We start from the raw sequence: 15,231 nt of genomic DNA on the forward strand, positions 1-15,231 counted from the left end.
TAATTAAGAAGCCCAAATATGGGCACCTGGGTGGCTCAGTCGGTTAAGTGCCTGACTTGATTTTGGTGCAGGTCACAGTCGCAGATTCCTAAGAATGAGCTCCCATGTCAGGGCTCTGCACTGGGCCTGGAGGCTGCTTAAGGTTCTCTCTCTCTCCCTCTGACCCCCAGCCCCTGGCCCACACACCTATTCTCTTTCTGTCTCTCTCAAAAAAAAAAAAAAAGAAAAAGAAAAAGAAAAAAAGAAGAAGCCCAAATAAACACAGATTACATTTATAGGTTTATTGCAGAATATCTGAAAGTAAAAGGCATGGAAAAGAAAAAATAGAAATGCCCAGCGATCCTAGTCCCTTAATTTACTTATGTGTACGGAGCAGAGCCGGGCACGAATAATTCCTGAGAATAACTGTGGCAGCCACAGATGCAAATGTCACAGTGCACTGAAGGCCGATTGTCTGTTTCAGAGCTGAACTGCTCTATCTCGGCCAAGGAGTGGATCTGTTTCTGGCCCCCGTGATGTCTAACAAATGTATCAGAAAGGCAGTAACCTGATAAATGAACAAAAGAAGCACAGCATACCCGAGAAGCTCACTACTGACTTATTTATTCACCATCTTCAGAGTTAAAAGTATAAATACTCTGGCTAAATATATCGAGTCTCTAAGAAATAGTTCATAGTTCATAAGGTGAAATTCTGCACAGGGCACCATCTCCAGATTTTGTATTTTCTGTTTTATTACTTTGTCTCTGTTTTGCTTCCCCCTTTCTCCTATCTCGTTTCCTCCCCATCACTCTATGCTTACCTGAGCTGAGCTTACCTGAGCTGACTTAGAAATTCCTGGGAGAAAGGCTATCAGTTTCTGGAGCATCTCACAAGCTGTCTGTACTTTGCTGTGAGTTTGCAGACCATAAATCACTTTGCTCATTTTCCCTGCTTTCTTGTATAGACCTGTTGGGGATGAAGGATTTTGCCAGAATTATTCATAGAAAATGACCGTACGTTAGTAGTTTGAGACACTGTTTTAACAAGAGTTAAAATGACAAACTCCATGAATCACAGGCTCCCCGTAACAGTTATTCCTTTCAGAAGCTTTTCTGCAAATGGATAGAATTTTTACCTCTCTCATAGAGGAATAGATACCAAGGTCATACAATAACCACTCTTTAAAGTCTACTGCTTTCGAACCAGAAGTCCCACCCTGAGATAATCTCTGTTTATACCAGCTACTTGCTGCCATTTCTAGAGAACAGCCCACTGCAGCTTGGTTCAGCCAATGTTCAGTAAATCTTTATTAAATGCCTACTCTGTGCAGCTGGGCTCAGGAGTTAGAGTCCATGAAGTCAGCCATGATACAGCCCTTGTAAGCCATACAGTTGCACAGGGTTATTTTTAATTCACAGGGTTTGCAGGAAGTTAGATCAATTACAGAGTGATCTTAGAATTGAGGACCACCCAGTTGCGGTTCCATACTTGGGGACCAACGTGTAAATAAGCAGGAATAAAAGTATGAGTGAGACCCAAGGGCCATGAAACTGCATGCTATCCAGGGGAGGTCAGGTTGTATTTAATGCCATTCTACCTACCGCCAGGAAGGACACTGAGGACGGTTTATGTGATGTTGCAGAGCTGGGCTGAAGCACGATAGATCTCACTGCTCACTTCGCCTTTCTTTAATGGCTCTTAATAAAGCTCTATAGTTGTCTCCATAGAGGTTTTGCCCATCTTTGGATAGATTTACTCCCAGGTACTTTCTATTTAATTTTATTTATTTTATTCATTTAATTAATTAATTAAATTTATTTTATAAGAGAGCAACCCTATGTAAGGAGCAGAAGAGGGGCAGGGGAGAGGGGGGAATTCCAAAGTGGCCTCCCCCGCTGCCTGAGTGTGAGCCAAAATCAAGAATCAGAGGCTTAAAAAAAACAAAACAGGGTGCCTGGGTGGCTCAGTGGGTTAAGCCGCTGCCTTTGGCTCAGGTCATGATCTCAGGGTCCTGGGATCGAGTCCCGCATTGGGCTCTCTGCTCAGCAGGGAGCCTGCTTCCTCCTCTCTCTCTCTGCCTGCCTCTCTGCCTACTTCTGATCTCTCTCTGTCAAGTAAATAAATAAAATCTTTAAAACAAAACAAAACAAAAAAAGAATCAGAGTCTTAAGTGACTGAGCCACCCAGGAGCCCCTGCTATTCTAGCTTTTTTTTTTTTTTTTAATTCTAATTTTCTAACTAATTGCTACTGCTATGTAAAAGTACAATTAGCTTTATTGATATTGATCTGGTATTCAGCAACACTGATAAATTCTCTTAATTTTCTCATAATTTATTTGTCGGCCTTTTTGGGTGCTCTACACTTCAGACTTCTCTCTGTTTAAGGAAAACAAAGCACTCTGTGTGTAAGCTACTGGGTTGAGTTTTTCTGCCAGGAGACATAGTACTAACTGAAACAATGATGAACATCTAGTTCCAATTCCCGCTGGAAGCAGATCCAGCATAAACAGGATTATCTTTGAGCAAGGAAATGTTAGATGGCATGTAAATAAGGCCTGTGTTTAAAAAAAAAAATGATAGGGGGCGCCTGGGTGGCTCAGTGGGTTAAAGCCTCTGCCTTTGGCTCAGGTCATGATCCCAGGGTCCTGGGATCGAGTCCCGCATCGGGCTCTCTGCTCAGCGGGGAACCTGCTTCCCTCTCTCTCTGCCTGCTTTTCGGCCTACTTGTGATCTCTGTCAAATAAATAAATAAATAATCTTTTTAAAAATGATAGGGAAGGGGCGCCTGGGTGGCTCAGTGGGTTAAGCCGCTGCCTTCGGTTCAGGTCATGATCTCAGGGTCCTGGGATCAAGCCCCGCATCAGGCTTTCTGCTCAGCAGGTAGCCTGCTTCCCTTCCTCTCTCTCTGCCCGCCTCTCTGCCTATTTGTGATCTCTCACTGTCAAATAAATAAATAAAATATTTTTAAAAAAATGATAGGGAAGGAGAAGCAGGATGATTTTCTTCAGTCAACATGATCAAAGTAGCTTTGGTTTTTTTGAAGTTTGTGGGGGAAAGGGAACAAAGGAGCAGGAGAGCGGGGTTGGTGAGTAGAAGAACAGTCCAGAAGTGTTTGCCAGTGCCAGAAAATTGGGGCAGGTAGACAAAACTTCCTCCCCATCTGAAGTACTAAATTAAAGAGCATTAAATAAAAATAAGACATTAAAATCCCAAGGGGGTATGGAATCCACCGTGGACTATTGCCAAAGACTCGCTCACTGCTTGCTTCTCACTGGGGCAAACGCTGGTCCGTCAGGTCCTCTGAGGTATGGTTCTGCTCAGAGGTAGAGAGCGAACTGGGCCCCTTCCTCACACAGCTATTCTGGAAGCATCACCAAAATTGAAGGAAAGAATAGAAGTACTTTCGCAGCGTCACAAAAGTCCCCAGGGTGACCTCTTGTTTTCTGTACTTACCTGATCAGATGCGTCCTGAAATGAAGTCTGTGGGTTAGTGGTGAACACCTCTGCCTGGGAGTCCCCTCTGCGGCATGAGGTCACCTTGACCACAGCTTGCCTGGACTGTGTTTCAAGCTCCGGTCTGGTGAGCGCCAGCGTGTCAGGGAGAGGCTGGCCGGTAGGCGCTGAGGTCACTGCCATGACCCGCCGTGTGACTGTGGGGAGTGTTGAAGGAAATGAGCTGATGGGAAGACACAGGATCTTGCACTGAAAGGTACATAAAAGAAAAGGCTGAATCTGATTTTACCAAGTGAAAATTAAGGCAGAGTTCACAAAATTATTCTGGCATTCCCATGTCCCATGAGGTAATACTGGGTATTTTTCTCAAAAAGGTCCAGTGCTCAAACAGTTTTAAAAAAGTGGCATACAATATTACCCTCTTTAAGATTCACAATTTAGGGGCACCTGGGTGGCTCAGTGGGTTAAGCCTCTGCCTTCAGGTCAGGTCATGATCCCAGGGTCCTGGCATTGAGTCCCACATTGGGCTCCCTGCTCAGCGGGGAGCCTGCTTCTCCCTCTCCCACTCCCCTTGCTTGTGTTCCCTCTCTATGTCTCTCTCTCTCTCTGTCAAATAAATAAATAAATAAATAAATCTTAAAAAAAAAAAAAGATTCACAATTTACATTAGTGTATGTATTATCAACCATTCAGTAAGTTATAATTAAACACCTACCACATGCCAAAGAATGTTTTGGGGAACTAGGGATATAGCAATGACCAAAATAAACTAAGTTCTTGCCCTCATGGAGCCTCCATTTTTCACGGTGGAGGCAAATTATATTACATATTAAATAAGTGCCATGCAGAAAAATAGTAAGAGTAAGCAAATGAAAGGAAACAGGGTAGGGTACTCAGAGGTATGAGACAGCATTTTTGCTGAGAGTTGAAATAAAGGGAGAAAGCTCTGCCAATATACTGGAGACAGGCATGTGAGAAGTGCAAAGGCCCTGAGGTCACAGCCTGATGGGTTTGTCTAAAGAAGAGCAGGAGGCTTGATGAACAGAACTAGGATGTAGGGGAGATCAGAAAGATCCTGGGGTTGTGGGTGGGAATGAGGGTTGGGACCGGGGAGAGCATTCGTATGTCAGGCAATGGAGAAGAGTAGGACTTTACCTTGAAGGAGATGGGAAGACACTGGGGACTTTGAGGAACAGCAGCGTGAGCTGACTTGTGTTGTAAAAGATCGCTCCTCTGATTGCTGTTGTGAGAACTGACAGAAAAGCGTCACAGACAGAAGCAGGGAGAGATGAGCAGGAGGCAGATGCCAAGTTCGGCTGGGAGAGGATGGTGGTTTAGACTCTGGTGTGATAGTGGTGAAACTGGTGGGAAGTGGTTAGGTCTGGCCAGGTGAAAGACAGAGAAGTCCTACAGTCAAAAATCTTTGTTTTCTTTCCTTCTGGAAATGTTTTAAGCAATATTGGTTACTGTTCTGTAGAATCTCTCTTAGAAAATTCTCACTTAAGGGATTGACCTCATCCTTGTTCTGTTTCACACAACTAGAAACAGTTCTTTTTTGCAGTGGGTCAAGTAAATGTAAACCTATCTTTAGACAACCCCTGAAAGGTTTCTATGTAGGACACAAAGGCAAAAAGGCTGAGAAATTTCTTGAGATTTTATAGATTATACAGTTCCTACTTTAATTTTCCTTCCATGCTGATATTTTTTTCCTTTTTAACTATTTTTTGTTATTTCTTTATTTTTAAAAAGAATTTATTTATTGGGGCACCTGGGTGGCTCAGTGGGTTAAGCCTCTGCCTTCAGCTCAGGTCATGATCCCAGGGTCCTGGGATCGAGCCCCGCATCAGGCTCTCTGCTCGTTGGGGAGCCTGCTTACCCCTCTCTCTCTGCCTCTCTGCCTACTTGTGATCTCTGTTCAAATAAATAAATAAAATCTTTTTAAAAAGACTATTTATTTATTTATTTGTCAGAGAGAGAGAGAGAGAGAGCTCGTGCAAGCACATACAAGCAGAGGAAGGGAGCAGCAGGCAGAGGGAGAAGCAGGCTCCCCATTGAGCAGGAAGCCTGACGAGGGACTTGATTCCAGGACTCTGGGATCATAACCTGAGCCAAAAGGCAGGTGCTTAACTGACTGAGCCACCCAGGCATCCTTTTTTTTTTTTTTTTTAAATATTTTATTTATTTATTTGACAGAGAGAGATCACAAGTAGGCAGAGAAGCAAGCAGAGAGAGAGAGGAGGAAGCAGGCTCCTTGCTGAGCAGAGCCCGATGTGGGACTCGATCCCAGGACCCTGAGATCATGACCTGAGCCGAAGGCAGCGGCTTAACCCGCTGAGCCACACAGGTGCCCCATATTGGTTCTTTTTTTTTTTTTTTTTTTAAAGATTTTATTTATTTACTTGACAGAGAGAGATCACAAATAGGCAGAGAGAGTGGAAAAGAAGCAGGCTCCCTGCGGAGCAGAGAGCCTAATGCTGGACTTGATCCCAGGATCCTGGAATCATGACCTGAGCTGAAGGCAGAGGCTTTAACCCACTGATCCACCCAGGCACCCCCCCTTTTTTTTCCTTTTTAAAAAGAAATTTAAATTTTATCATACTGCATATCCTTTTGTAAGGTATCACATGTCCTTTTTGGAATAAAGCAGGGAATAACCAACCAACCAACCAATGATAATTGTAACAACACGAAAGCCAGAGGAGCCTTTAAAAATATTGTTAGTAAAGCATCCATTCAACCTGGTTCTTCCCTGCATATAAGTGCTTTGCTTTCCTTATGAGAAAACTACACCTGGGGCCTTTGGTGAGCCAGAGTGGCATTCTGGCGGGACCCACCAGGAAGGGCAGGGGTGGCCAATCCCAGATGTGTGCTGTCCAGGGACGTACTTATAAGATTAGCACGAGCGGGGTGGTGACAGGCGGCTGCAGGATGAGTAGCTGCCACAGAAAGAAGAAAGCAGACTAAGTTCAAGTAAAAGTCTAAGATAGATATATTTCTTCCTATTTAAGGATGTCTTATTCTTGGCAGAAAACAATGCACGTCATTTTATATAGGGAACCAAAGTGACCCTTCTGAAGACAAGCTAGGATTCCAGAGCTCAAGAGTCACCAACCACTAATGTCTCATCTGGCTTATTCTTCAAAGACCCCCAGTATAAAAATATTTAAATCAGATCGATTGTAAAGCTGTCAGTACATAAGTATTACTGTGGAAATATCTGCCTCATCATTTCATCAAAAGGAGAGGCTCCCTATTAATAAGTCAGAGCACATTTCTGATAGTTTTAGATGAGACTGGGTGCGTTCAGGGTGGTATGGCCATAATCTAATACTTTCAAAGAATTTTTTAAAAAGATTTTATTTATGTATTTGACAGAGAGAGACACATAGAGAGACGGAGTGGGAGAGAAAGAAGCAGGCTTCCTGCCAAGCAGGGAGCCCGATGTGGGGCTCGATCCTGGGAGCCTGGGATCATGACCTGAGCCGAAGGCAGATGCTTAATGACTGAGCCACCCAGGTACCCCTCTTTCAAGGAATTTTTTAAAAGAATTTTTTTTAAAGATTTTATTTATCTATTTGACAGAGGGAGAGATCACAAGTAGGTAGAGAGGCAGGCAGAGAGAGAGAGAGAGAGGGAAGCAGGCTCCTCGCTGAGCAGAGAGCCCAATGTGGGACTCGATCCCAGGACCCTGAGATCATGACCTGCGCTGAAGGCAGCGGCTTAACCCACTGAGCCACCCAGGCGCCCCTAAAAGAATTTTTTATTCAATTATTTGAGAGAGAAAGTAGAGCAAGAGAGAGAGCATGAGTGGAGGTGAGGGGCAGAGGGAGAGGGGAAGCGGACTCTCTATTCAGCTCAATCCCAGCAGCCCAAGATCATGACCTGAGCCAAAACCAAGAGTTGGATGTGTAACAGACTGAGCCACCCAGGCATCCCTGTAGTCTGATAGTTTAGAAAATGATCATTGATATTTTACCAGATCTTGGTTATTGCTTTAATTCCCTTTCCACATTTTCCAGTAAGAAAACCATGATCTGAAGGCACTACTAGTGTGTTAACATGACTATTCGCTATTAACTTAGGTTGACTTCTTTCAAGCCATGTGCTCTAGACCCATTACAATTTATCTGGCTACGACGAGCCTGCTCTGCCATCTCTATCTCTTCCTGTAACAGTCTCTCTGCCTTGATAGGACTGTTAGGTCTTATTTAGCAAAGAAGCATTGTAACCACTACTGCTGGGGTAGGACAGAGTTCTGAGATGTACTGATTAGTTGCCATGTCTTTTTCCTCTTTATTTTTTAGAGTGACAGCCCATGTGTGAACATTTGGGGGTGAGGAGGAGGGGGCACAGGGTGCCACCCAGGTGCCCTGATAACTGGTATTTCCTATGGACAAAACTAGAACTAATGAAATATAAGTGATGTATAGGTAAAAGAGAATAGAATTTTCATGAACTAAGAAAAATGTGTAGAAAGAAACTTCCATCTGTTCAAGCTACCATTCTGACTTCTGCTACAGCAACTGACCCTATGTTTTTAACTTGTACATCCTGCTAAAACATGGCCTATTGGGAAGGGGCTAGAAAGACATTTTGAGTATCCATGAGTTCCCAAAATACTTGCACCAGTGGATCTTCCTTGTAAAAACAACTGGAATAGAAATGATACAAAATTAAGAGCTCAAAAAGGGTAAAGTTATGGTATACAAATGATTGGTGCTAAATGTGAAGCCAGTTAAAACAGATATATGTTCTAATTTGCTGGAAATAGGACTTTGACAAAAGTTTTTAAGTATTCTTAAGTTATATACTAAAAAACAAGGGCGCCCCAGGTGGCCCAGCTGGTTAAGCATCAGCATCCAACTCTTGGTTTCAGCTCAGGTCACGGTCTCAGGGTTGTGAGACTGAGCCCCATGTCAGGTTCTGTGCAGTCTGCTTGAGATTCTCTCCCTCTGCCTCTCCCTCTGCCCCTTCCCTTACTCTCTCTCAAATAAATAAATAAAATCTATTTTAAAGAACCAATATGGGGCGCCTGGGTGGCTCAGTGGGTTAAAGCCTCTGCCTTCGGCTCAGGTTATGATCTCAGGTCCTAGGATCAAGCCCCACATCGGGCTCTCTGCTCAGCGGGGAGCCTGCTTCCTCCTCTTTCTCTGCCTGCTTGTGATCTCTCTCTGTCAAATAAATAAAATCTTAAAAAAAAAAAAAGAAAAAGAACAGATATAATACGGATGCCTGGGTGGCTTAGTCAGTTAAATGGCTGCCTTGGGCTTCGGTCATGATCCCAGCGTCCTGGGATGAGTCCTGCATCGGGCTCCTTGCTCGGCTGAGAGCCTGCTTCCCCCTCTCCCTCTGCCTGCTACTCTGCTTGTGCTCTCTCTCTCTCTTTCTCTCTCTGTCAAATAAATAAATAAAATCTTTAAAAAAAAAAAAAAGCCAACATAACAATAACCTGAAAAAAATCTACACACTATACTAACAAAATCTATGGAGGGAAGGAAAAACGACCATGTACTAATTCCTTTAACCAGGTGAGGGGGCTCCAAAAGAGACTGTTTCACTCCGGAGCCCAACCATTCGAGAAACACAGGTGTGGGAATGTGTTTTCAAAAAGAGCAACTCCCTGAAGGCAAACAATTAAAAGAAGAGTACTGAAGGGCAAAATTCCAACAAAGGACAGAAGATAGCAACAAGGAAGGATTACACCCAGAAAGCATAGAACAAGGCCAGAATTGACATCAGTTATTGAAACACATTTAAGTGTGATAAACTCTACTATAAAAATATTCTCAGCATCAAATACACAAAATTTAACAGGAACACAGGTAAAATGAAGTGACAAAAAATTTTCCAAGGACTTTGGGGGGCACCTGGCTGGCGCAGAGGAGCATGCAATTCTTGATCTCAGGGTTGTGAATTTGAGCCCCACACTGGGCATAGAGAGTACTTAAAAATTGAAAAAAACATTTTTTTGAAGGACCATGCATACATAAACACAAGGCAACTCCTCAGATAAAAGCAAAGTCCTCCTTTCTCAATGAGGAGATTTAAAGATAGTTATTTTAGGGCAAACTTGACTGTATCATTTCTTTTTTTTTTTTTTTTTTTTTTTTTTTTTTTTTTTTTTAAAGATTTTATTTATTTATTTGACAGAGAGAAATCACAAGTAGATGGAGAGGCAGGCAGAGAGAGAGAGAGGGAAGCAGGCTCTCCGCTGAGCAGAGAGCCCGATGCGGGACTCGATCCCAGGACTCTGAGATCATGACCTGAGCCGAAGGCAGCGGCTTAACCCACTGAGCCACCCAGGCGCCCGACTGTATCATTTCTAAGGATGTAAGTGAAACAGTCCAACGTCTAGTTACTTAACGTAGTTAACTTCTTCTACAAAGGCACGTTTAAAACCGCCTCATCTGGGGCGCCTAGGTGGCTCAGTGGGTTAAAGCCTCTGCCTTCAGCTTGGGTCATGATCGCAGGATCCTGGGATAGAGCCCCATGTTGGGCTCTCTGCTCAGCAGGGAGCCTGCTTCCTTCCTCTCTCTCTCTCTCTCTGCCTGCCTCTCTTGCTTACTTGTAATCTCTGTCAAATAAATAAATAAAATCTTAAAAAAAAAAACAAACCCACCTCCTCTGAAGTAGTGTATTAACTTCCCAGCACTGCTCTCTGGAAATTCACTTTTCACCACTTGGCTTTCCTGAAACTTTTCAAATGCGTCCTCAATCTCAGTGCCTTAATTATCATCAGAGTGACTTCTGTAATTACTTAACAGTCTCGGAAGCACACCAATTGTACTTCAATCTCATGCTATTATGAAACACTTCTTGTCCACCTCACAAGTCCCCAGTTACAAAAGAGAAACTGATTTTCACATTTGTTCTTCATAAAGATATTCATGGGTCTAAAATAGCACTTTCTAGATTGCTCTTTTAATGGGTCCTTGGAGGGCTTGCTGACAAAGACACCTATAACTTGAAGATGTGAGGTCAGACCCCGCAGAAGAATCACCAGATGCACTTCAAATTGGTCTCTTTTTCCAGCTGGTTGGTCAGGTGATCTCCGTAGTCATCCAACACTGTATTGACTGAGGTCATTTCAAGCTAATGCATCTTCCCTAAATAGCATTTATTTAAAAAAAAAAAAAAAAAAAAGGAGAGGACCCCACAGTGTGAAAGACTCTGCAAGGACTTGAAGAAGACTCTTTGGATGGAAAACTTTGTGGGAGAAAACCTTGTCTTTTATTAAGGCACATGTGAAAAGAAGATGGCCAAAGGCCCATTAAGAAAATAAGTATCTATAATATCTATAAAATGAGAGCAAAGATTGCAATAATGAGACCAGACAAAACAGAACATAACAAATACTGATGGCGTACATGAAAGGATGCACACTTGAGCATTAACCGACCCTTCCAGAGAGAATTGATCTCACTACCCATTACCTGCGGTCCTGTTGCTTCTCATTATTGGGACTTCTCCTCTTGTCTTCTCGGGTCTCCCGTGTAAATGAGAATTCACTCCATGTCTTTCGTCTTGGTCTGGAAAGGCATCTATTTGGAGGCCAGTGGAAAAGATAATTTCTAGTATGTAGCTCTAGCTCTAAGTCTGTAAGATAGCTGTCACCAGCACATACATGGTAATCAAGACAACACCAGGAAAGATGACTATCTTTTTTTTTTTTTTTTAAGAACATAGGAATTGTCAAGGAGCTCTTCTGCTCTTGACGTCACAACACCTTCTCTTCCCCAACATCACAAAATGAGGTCCATGGACTGGGTCAACACTAAGAAGATAGAACTAACTTCATTTTAAGAAATTACGTTCTAAGTGTAATATTCTCCTCGTAGTGTGTAATTCCTGTCGGTAGAGAGAAAAGAGTTCAGTAGGTGAACAATAACGTTTTTGAACGTGCTTCCTTGTGTTGACTTGCTGTTCCTCACACATGCTGCCCAACATGCTTTAACAAAATCACACCACCTCCCTGACTAGGTCTCACTTCAATTCAGATCATACTGTGTCCCCGGGGTCTCCGTGTGCTTCTGCTGAGAGGAATCCTTCCCATGTCTTCCTCTACTGTACTCCAATGACAAGGAAGTCCCTGATTGTTACCCTCAAAGCAGGTCATAACCTTACTTTTTGCTTCAAAAAGAAAATGGAAGCAATTAAGGTCCCTTCCAGAGTCCTGCCACCAAATCTGCCCCCAACCAGCAAGCATCCACACCCACAGATGCTATCTTCTGTCCTGCTCCAACAAGCTCCCTGCGCTCCTACCCAAACCCAGCCCCTCTAGCTGGACGCCAGCTCAGACCAAGCACACTGTCATGGCTACTACTTTCTTCTGTCTTAAGACAAACCACCAATCCACATTGCCTCAGGAACTGCTGCCCTAGTTCCTTCCTGCTCTTGAGCAAAATTAACCTTAAAAATTGTCTAAACTTGCTAAATCCAATTCCTCTCCTGTTCTTCTTCCTCATTTTTAAGAAAAACAACTTTTTTTCTATTTATGTAAAACATTTATAGAGTTCCAGTGTCAAAATTATGAAACCTGTTACATTCAGAAAGATCTAAATTCTATCCTTTCTGCCCTATTCCCTCCCTCCCCCACAAATAATCACTTTCATTAGTTTTTGTTTTTTTATTATGCTTATGGATGCGTGTGTTAGGCATATATTTACATATGTTCATATCACCCTCTGTCTTAGATTCAAGTAGCATCCCATACATTGTTCTGCAGGTTGCTTTTCTCCACTAAAAAAACAGAAACGACCACACTACAGTACACAGAGACATTCCTTATTTCTCTTTACAACCAGGGTCCTGTGGACTGTTTCTACTTTTTTGCTATTGTAAAGAGACCCACAATGAACAGTCTCATTCGTGTGTCTTTTTATATTTTTGTCCGTGTAACTTTGGGATAGATTCCCAGCAGCAGGAATGCTCGGGCAAAGGGTAGATGTACATGCAATTTTGCTAGTGACTGCCAAACATCCCTCACCTTAGAAACTGTATCTTGGGGCACCTGGGTGGCTCTGTGGGTTAAAGCCTCTGCCTTCAGCTCAGGTCATGATCTCAGGGCCCTGGGATTGAGCCCGCTTACTCCTCTCTCTGCCTACTTGTGATCTCTATCAAAATAAAATAAAATAAAATAAAATAAAAGGAAAGAAAGAAAGAAAAAAAAAAGAAAAAGAAACTGTATCTTCTTGCATTCCCATTAGCAATTTAGGGCAGTATCTATTTCCCTACACTCTTGCCAATGGAATATGTTGTTAAGTTTGTGGATTCATGCCCATGTGTTAGGTGGGAAATGGTTTCTCAGTTTTAATTTGCATTTGTCTATTTTTGGGCAACAATACTTCATAATATGAAACATTAAACTTCTCTCTTGAATGTTAAGGAACAAATTTACAAACACTTCTCCCACCAACATGTTATTTTGGAAGAGGCCTGCCTCCCTGCCTGCCTTCCTTCCTTCCTAGAGACAGAGAGAGCAAGTGCAGGAGCAGAGCGGGGAGGGGCACAGGAGAGCATCTTCGGCAGGCTCCATCTCACGACCCTGAGATCATGAACTGAGCCGAAACCGAGAGTTGAATGCTTAACAGACTGCACCATCCAGGTGCCCTGAAGAGGCACTTCTTAAGTTCACAATAAAATAGCGATTTCTTTCTTTTCTTTTTCTTCCTGGGGCGCCTGGGTGGCTCAGTGGGTTAAAGCCTCTGCCTTTGGCTGGGGTCATGATCAGGGTCCTGGGATGGAGCCCCGCATCAGGCTCTCTGCTCAGCGGGGAGCCTGCTTCTCCCTCTACTCTCTCTCTCTGCCTGCCTCTCCGCCTACCTGTGATCTCTGTCAAATAAATAAATTTTTAAAAATCTTTAAAAAAAAAAAAAAGGGCAGTCTTTCTTTTTCTTTCTTTCCTCCTTCCTTCCTTCTTTTCTTCTTCTTTTTTTATTTATTTAAGTAATCTCTACACCCAACATGGGGCTTGAACTCACAAGCCAGAGACCAAGAGTCAGCCGGGGGCTCCAACAATGGCTAGTTCTGAACACTAAGCAATTACATCATACCAATACTTTAGTTTTAAAGATAATTAGCAATACTGGATCTCCGAGATATCCAATGACCTTTAACAGGAATGTGATGCTATCTAGAGGCAGTAATGAACTTTACACAAAAAAGAGAAATTTCATAATATTATCAGTAATAACTGCCAGACTCTGTTCTAATACTGTACTTGTATTATCTTACTAATCCTCATAACAGTCATCTGAAGGACTGCCAAGGGGCCACAACAGGAAAGTCCCAGAATGAAGACATGAACTCAGACATCTGACTTCAGAGCCTGAGCGCTCAACCACAGAAACATTATATCTCATTACGGGATTGCAAGTTCAGAATTTGCTGAGTTGGCTTAGATAATGGAACAGAATTCTCTTTCAAAACATTTTTTGTTGTTTTTTTCCCCAAGATTTTTTTATTTTAAAATTTTACTTGTTTAGGGGCGCCTGGGTGGCTCAGTGGGTTAAGCCGCTGCCTTCGGCTCGGGTCATGATCTCAGGGTCCTGGGATCAAGTCCCGCATCGGGCTCTCTGCTCAGCGGGGAGCCTGCTTCCTCCTCTCTCTCTGCCTGCCTCTCTGCCTACTTGTGATCTCTCTCTGTCAAATAAATAAATAAAATCTTAAAAAAAAAAAAAAGTTTAAAATTTTACTTGTTTATTTTTAAGAATTTTATGTGTAATTAATATCTCCACCCAACATGGGGCTCAAACTCACAACCCCGAGATGCTGTGAGTTTGTATGCTTCACTGACTCAGGGAGATGCCCCTAGAATTCTTTTTGCCCAAGATTATCTCCTGTACGAACACTCCATATTCCAGAGCAGTAATCTCTTGCAAGTACACAAGTGATAATATCAGAAAAATGCATTTTCACTCCAAAACCAAGAGTAGGTGAAAATGTCTAAAAACTCAACTCTTGAAGAGTGAAAAATGAATGGAAAATCATCAACATTAAGGCTGTATTAAGGGTTGTTTTTCCTATCCTGGAGAGGATTTGGGCCCAATAACCTCCTGTAAGGAGGAAAAACAGTTCACAATCGTAAGGTGACACACTCACATTTGTGACAAACACAGGACCACTTGATTTGCGCAGAGACTGGCCTCATGACCTTGGCCTCGCCAACAACAAACAGTGCTATCACAGCAAAATCTAGCAAGCATATCACAGAGAGCTTGAAAGGGTGGAGAATGAGAAGCTGGAAGCCAAAAATTTATTACCCTGAAATACAGGGTCCTTTCAATATCATCTGAGGAAGGGGATCTTTTTTTTTCCTTATAATAGACAGTTATTGCAATGTGTTCTGTTTTATCAAGAACCCATAGATGATTCATTTTTTTTTAAAGATTTATTTATTTATTTATTTGGCAGGCAGAGATCACAAGCAGGCAGAGAGTCAGGGAGAGAGAGAGGAGGAAGCAGGCTCCCTGCTGAGCAGAGAGCCCGATGCGGGACTCGATCCCAGGACCCTGAGATCATGACCTGAGCCAAAGGCAGAGGCTTAACCCACTGAGCCACCCAGGCGCCCGATGTTTCACATTTTTTAAAAAAGATTTTATTTATTTGTCAGAGAGAGTGTGTGTGTGAAAGAGCAGCAGGCAGAGGAAGAAGCCAACTCCCTGCTGAGCAGGGAGCCCAATGCAGGACTTGACCCCAGGACTCTGGGATCATGACCTGAGTGAAAAAAGCAGACACTTAACTGACCAAGCCACCCAGGCTTCCCAGATGCTTCATATTTTAATAAGAATGCATTTG

The 15,231-nt window shown here is 42.9% G+C and overlaps 1 protein-coding gene across 1 annotated transcript in view; it reads right to left on the reverse strand.

The window, feature by feature from the left end:
- The window catches only part of PKD1L3 (polycystin 1 like 3, transient receptor potential channel interacting), a 58,624-nt gene that overhangs the window by 40,155 nt on the left and 3,238 nt on the right, over window positions 1-15,231 (reverse strand). The window contains 3 exon segments of the mRNA XM_059153376.1: window positions 818-948; window positions 3,265-3,343; window positions 3,436-3,684. Of these exon segments, the coding sequence (XP_059009359.1) occupies window positions 818-948; window positions 3,265-3,343; window positions 3,436-3,684 (459 nt within the window).

The sequence above is a fragment of the Mustela lutreola genome, chromosome 16 (assembly GCF_030435805.1).
Source record: "Mustela lutreola isolate mMusLut2 chromosome 16, mMusLut2.pri, whole genome shotgun sequence".
Lineage (NCBI taxonomy): Eukaryota > Metazoa > Chordata > Mammalia > Carnivora > Mustelidae > Mustela > Mustela lutreola.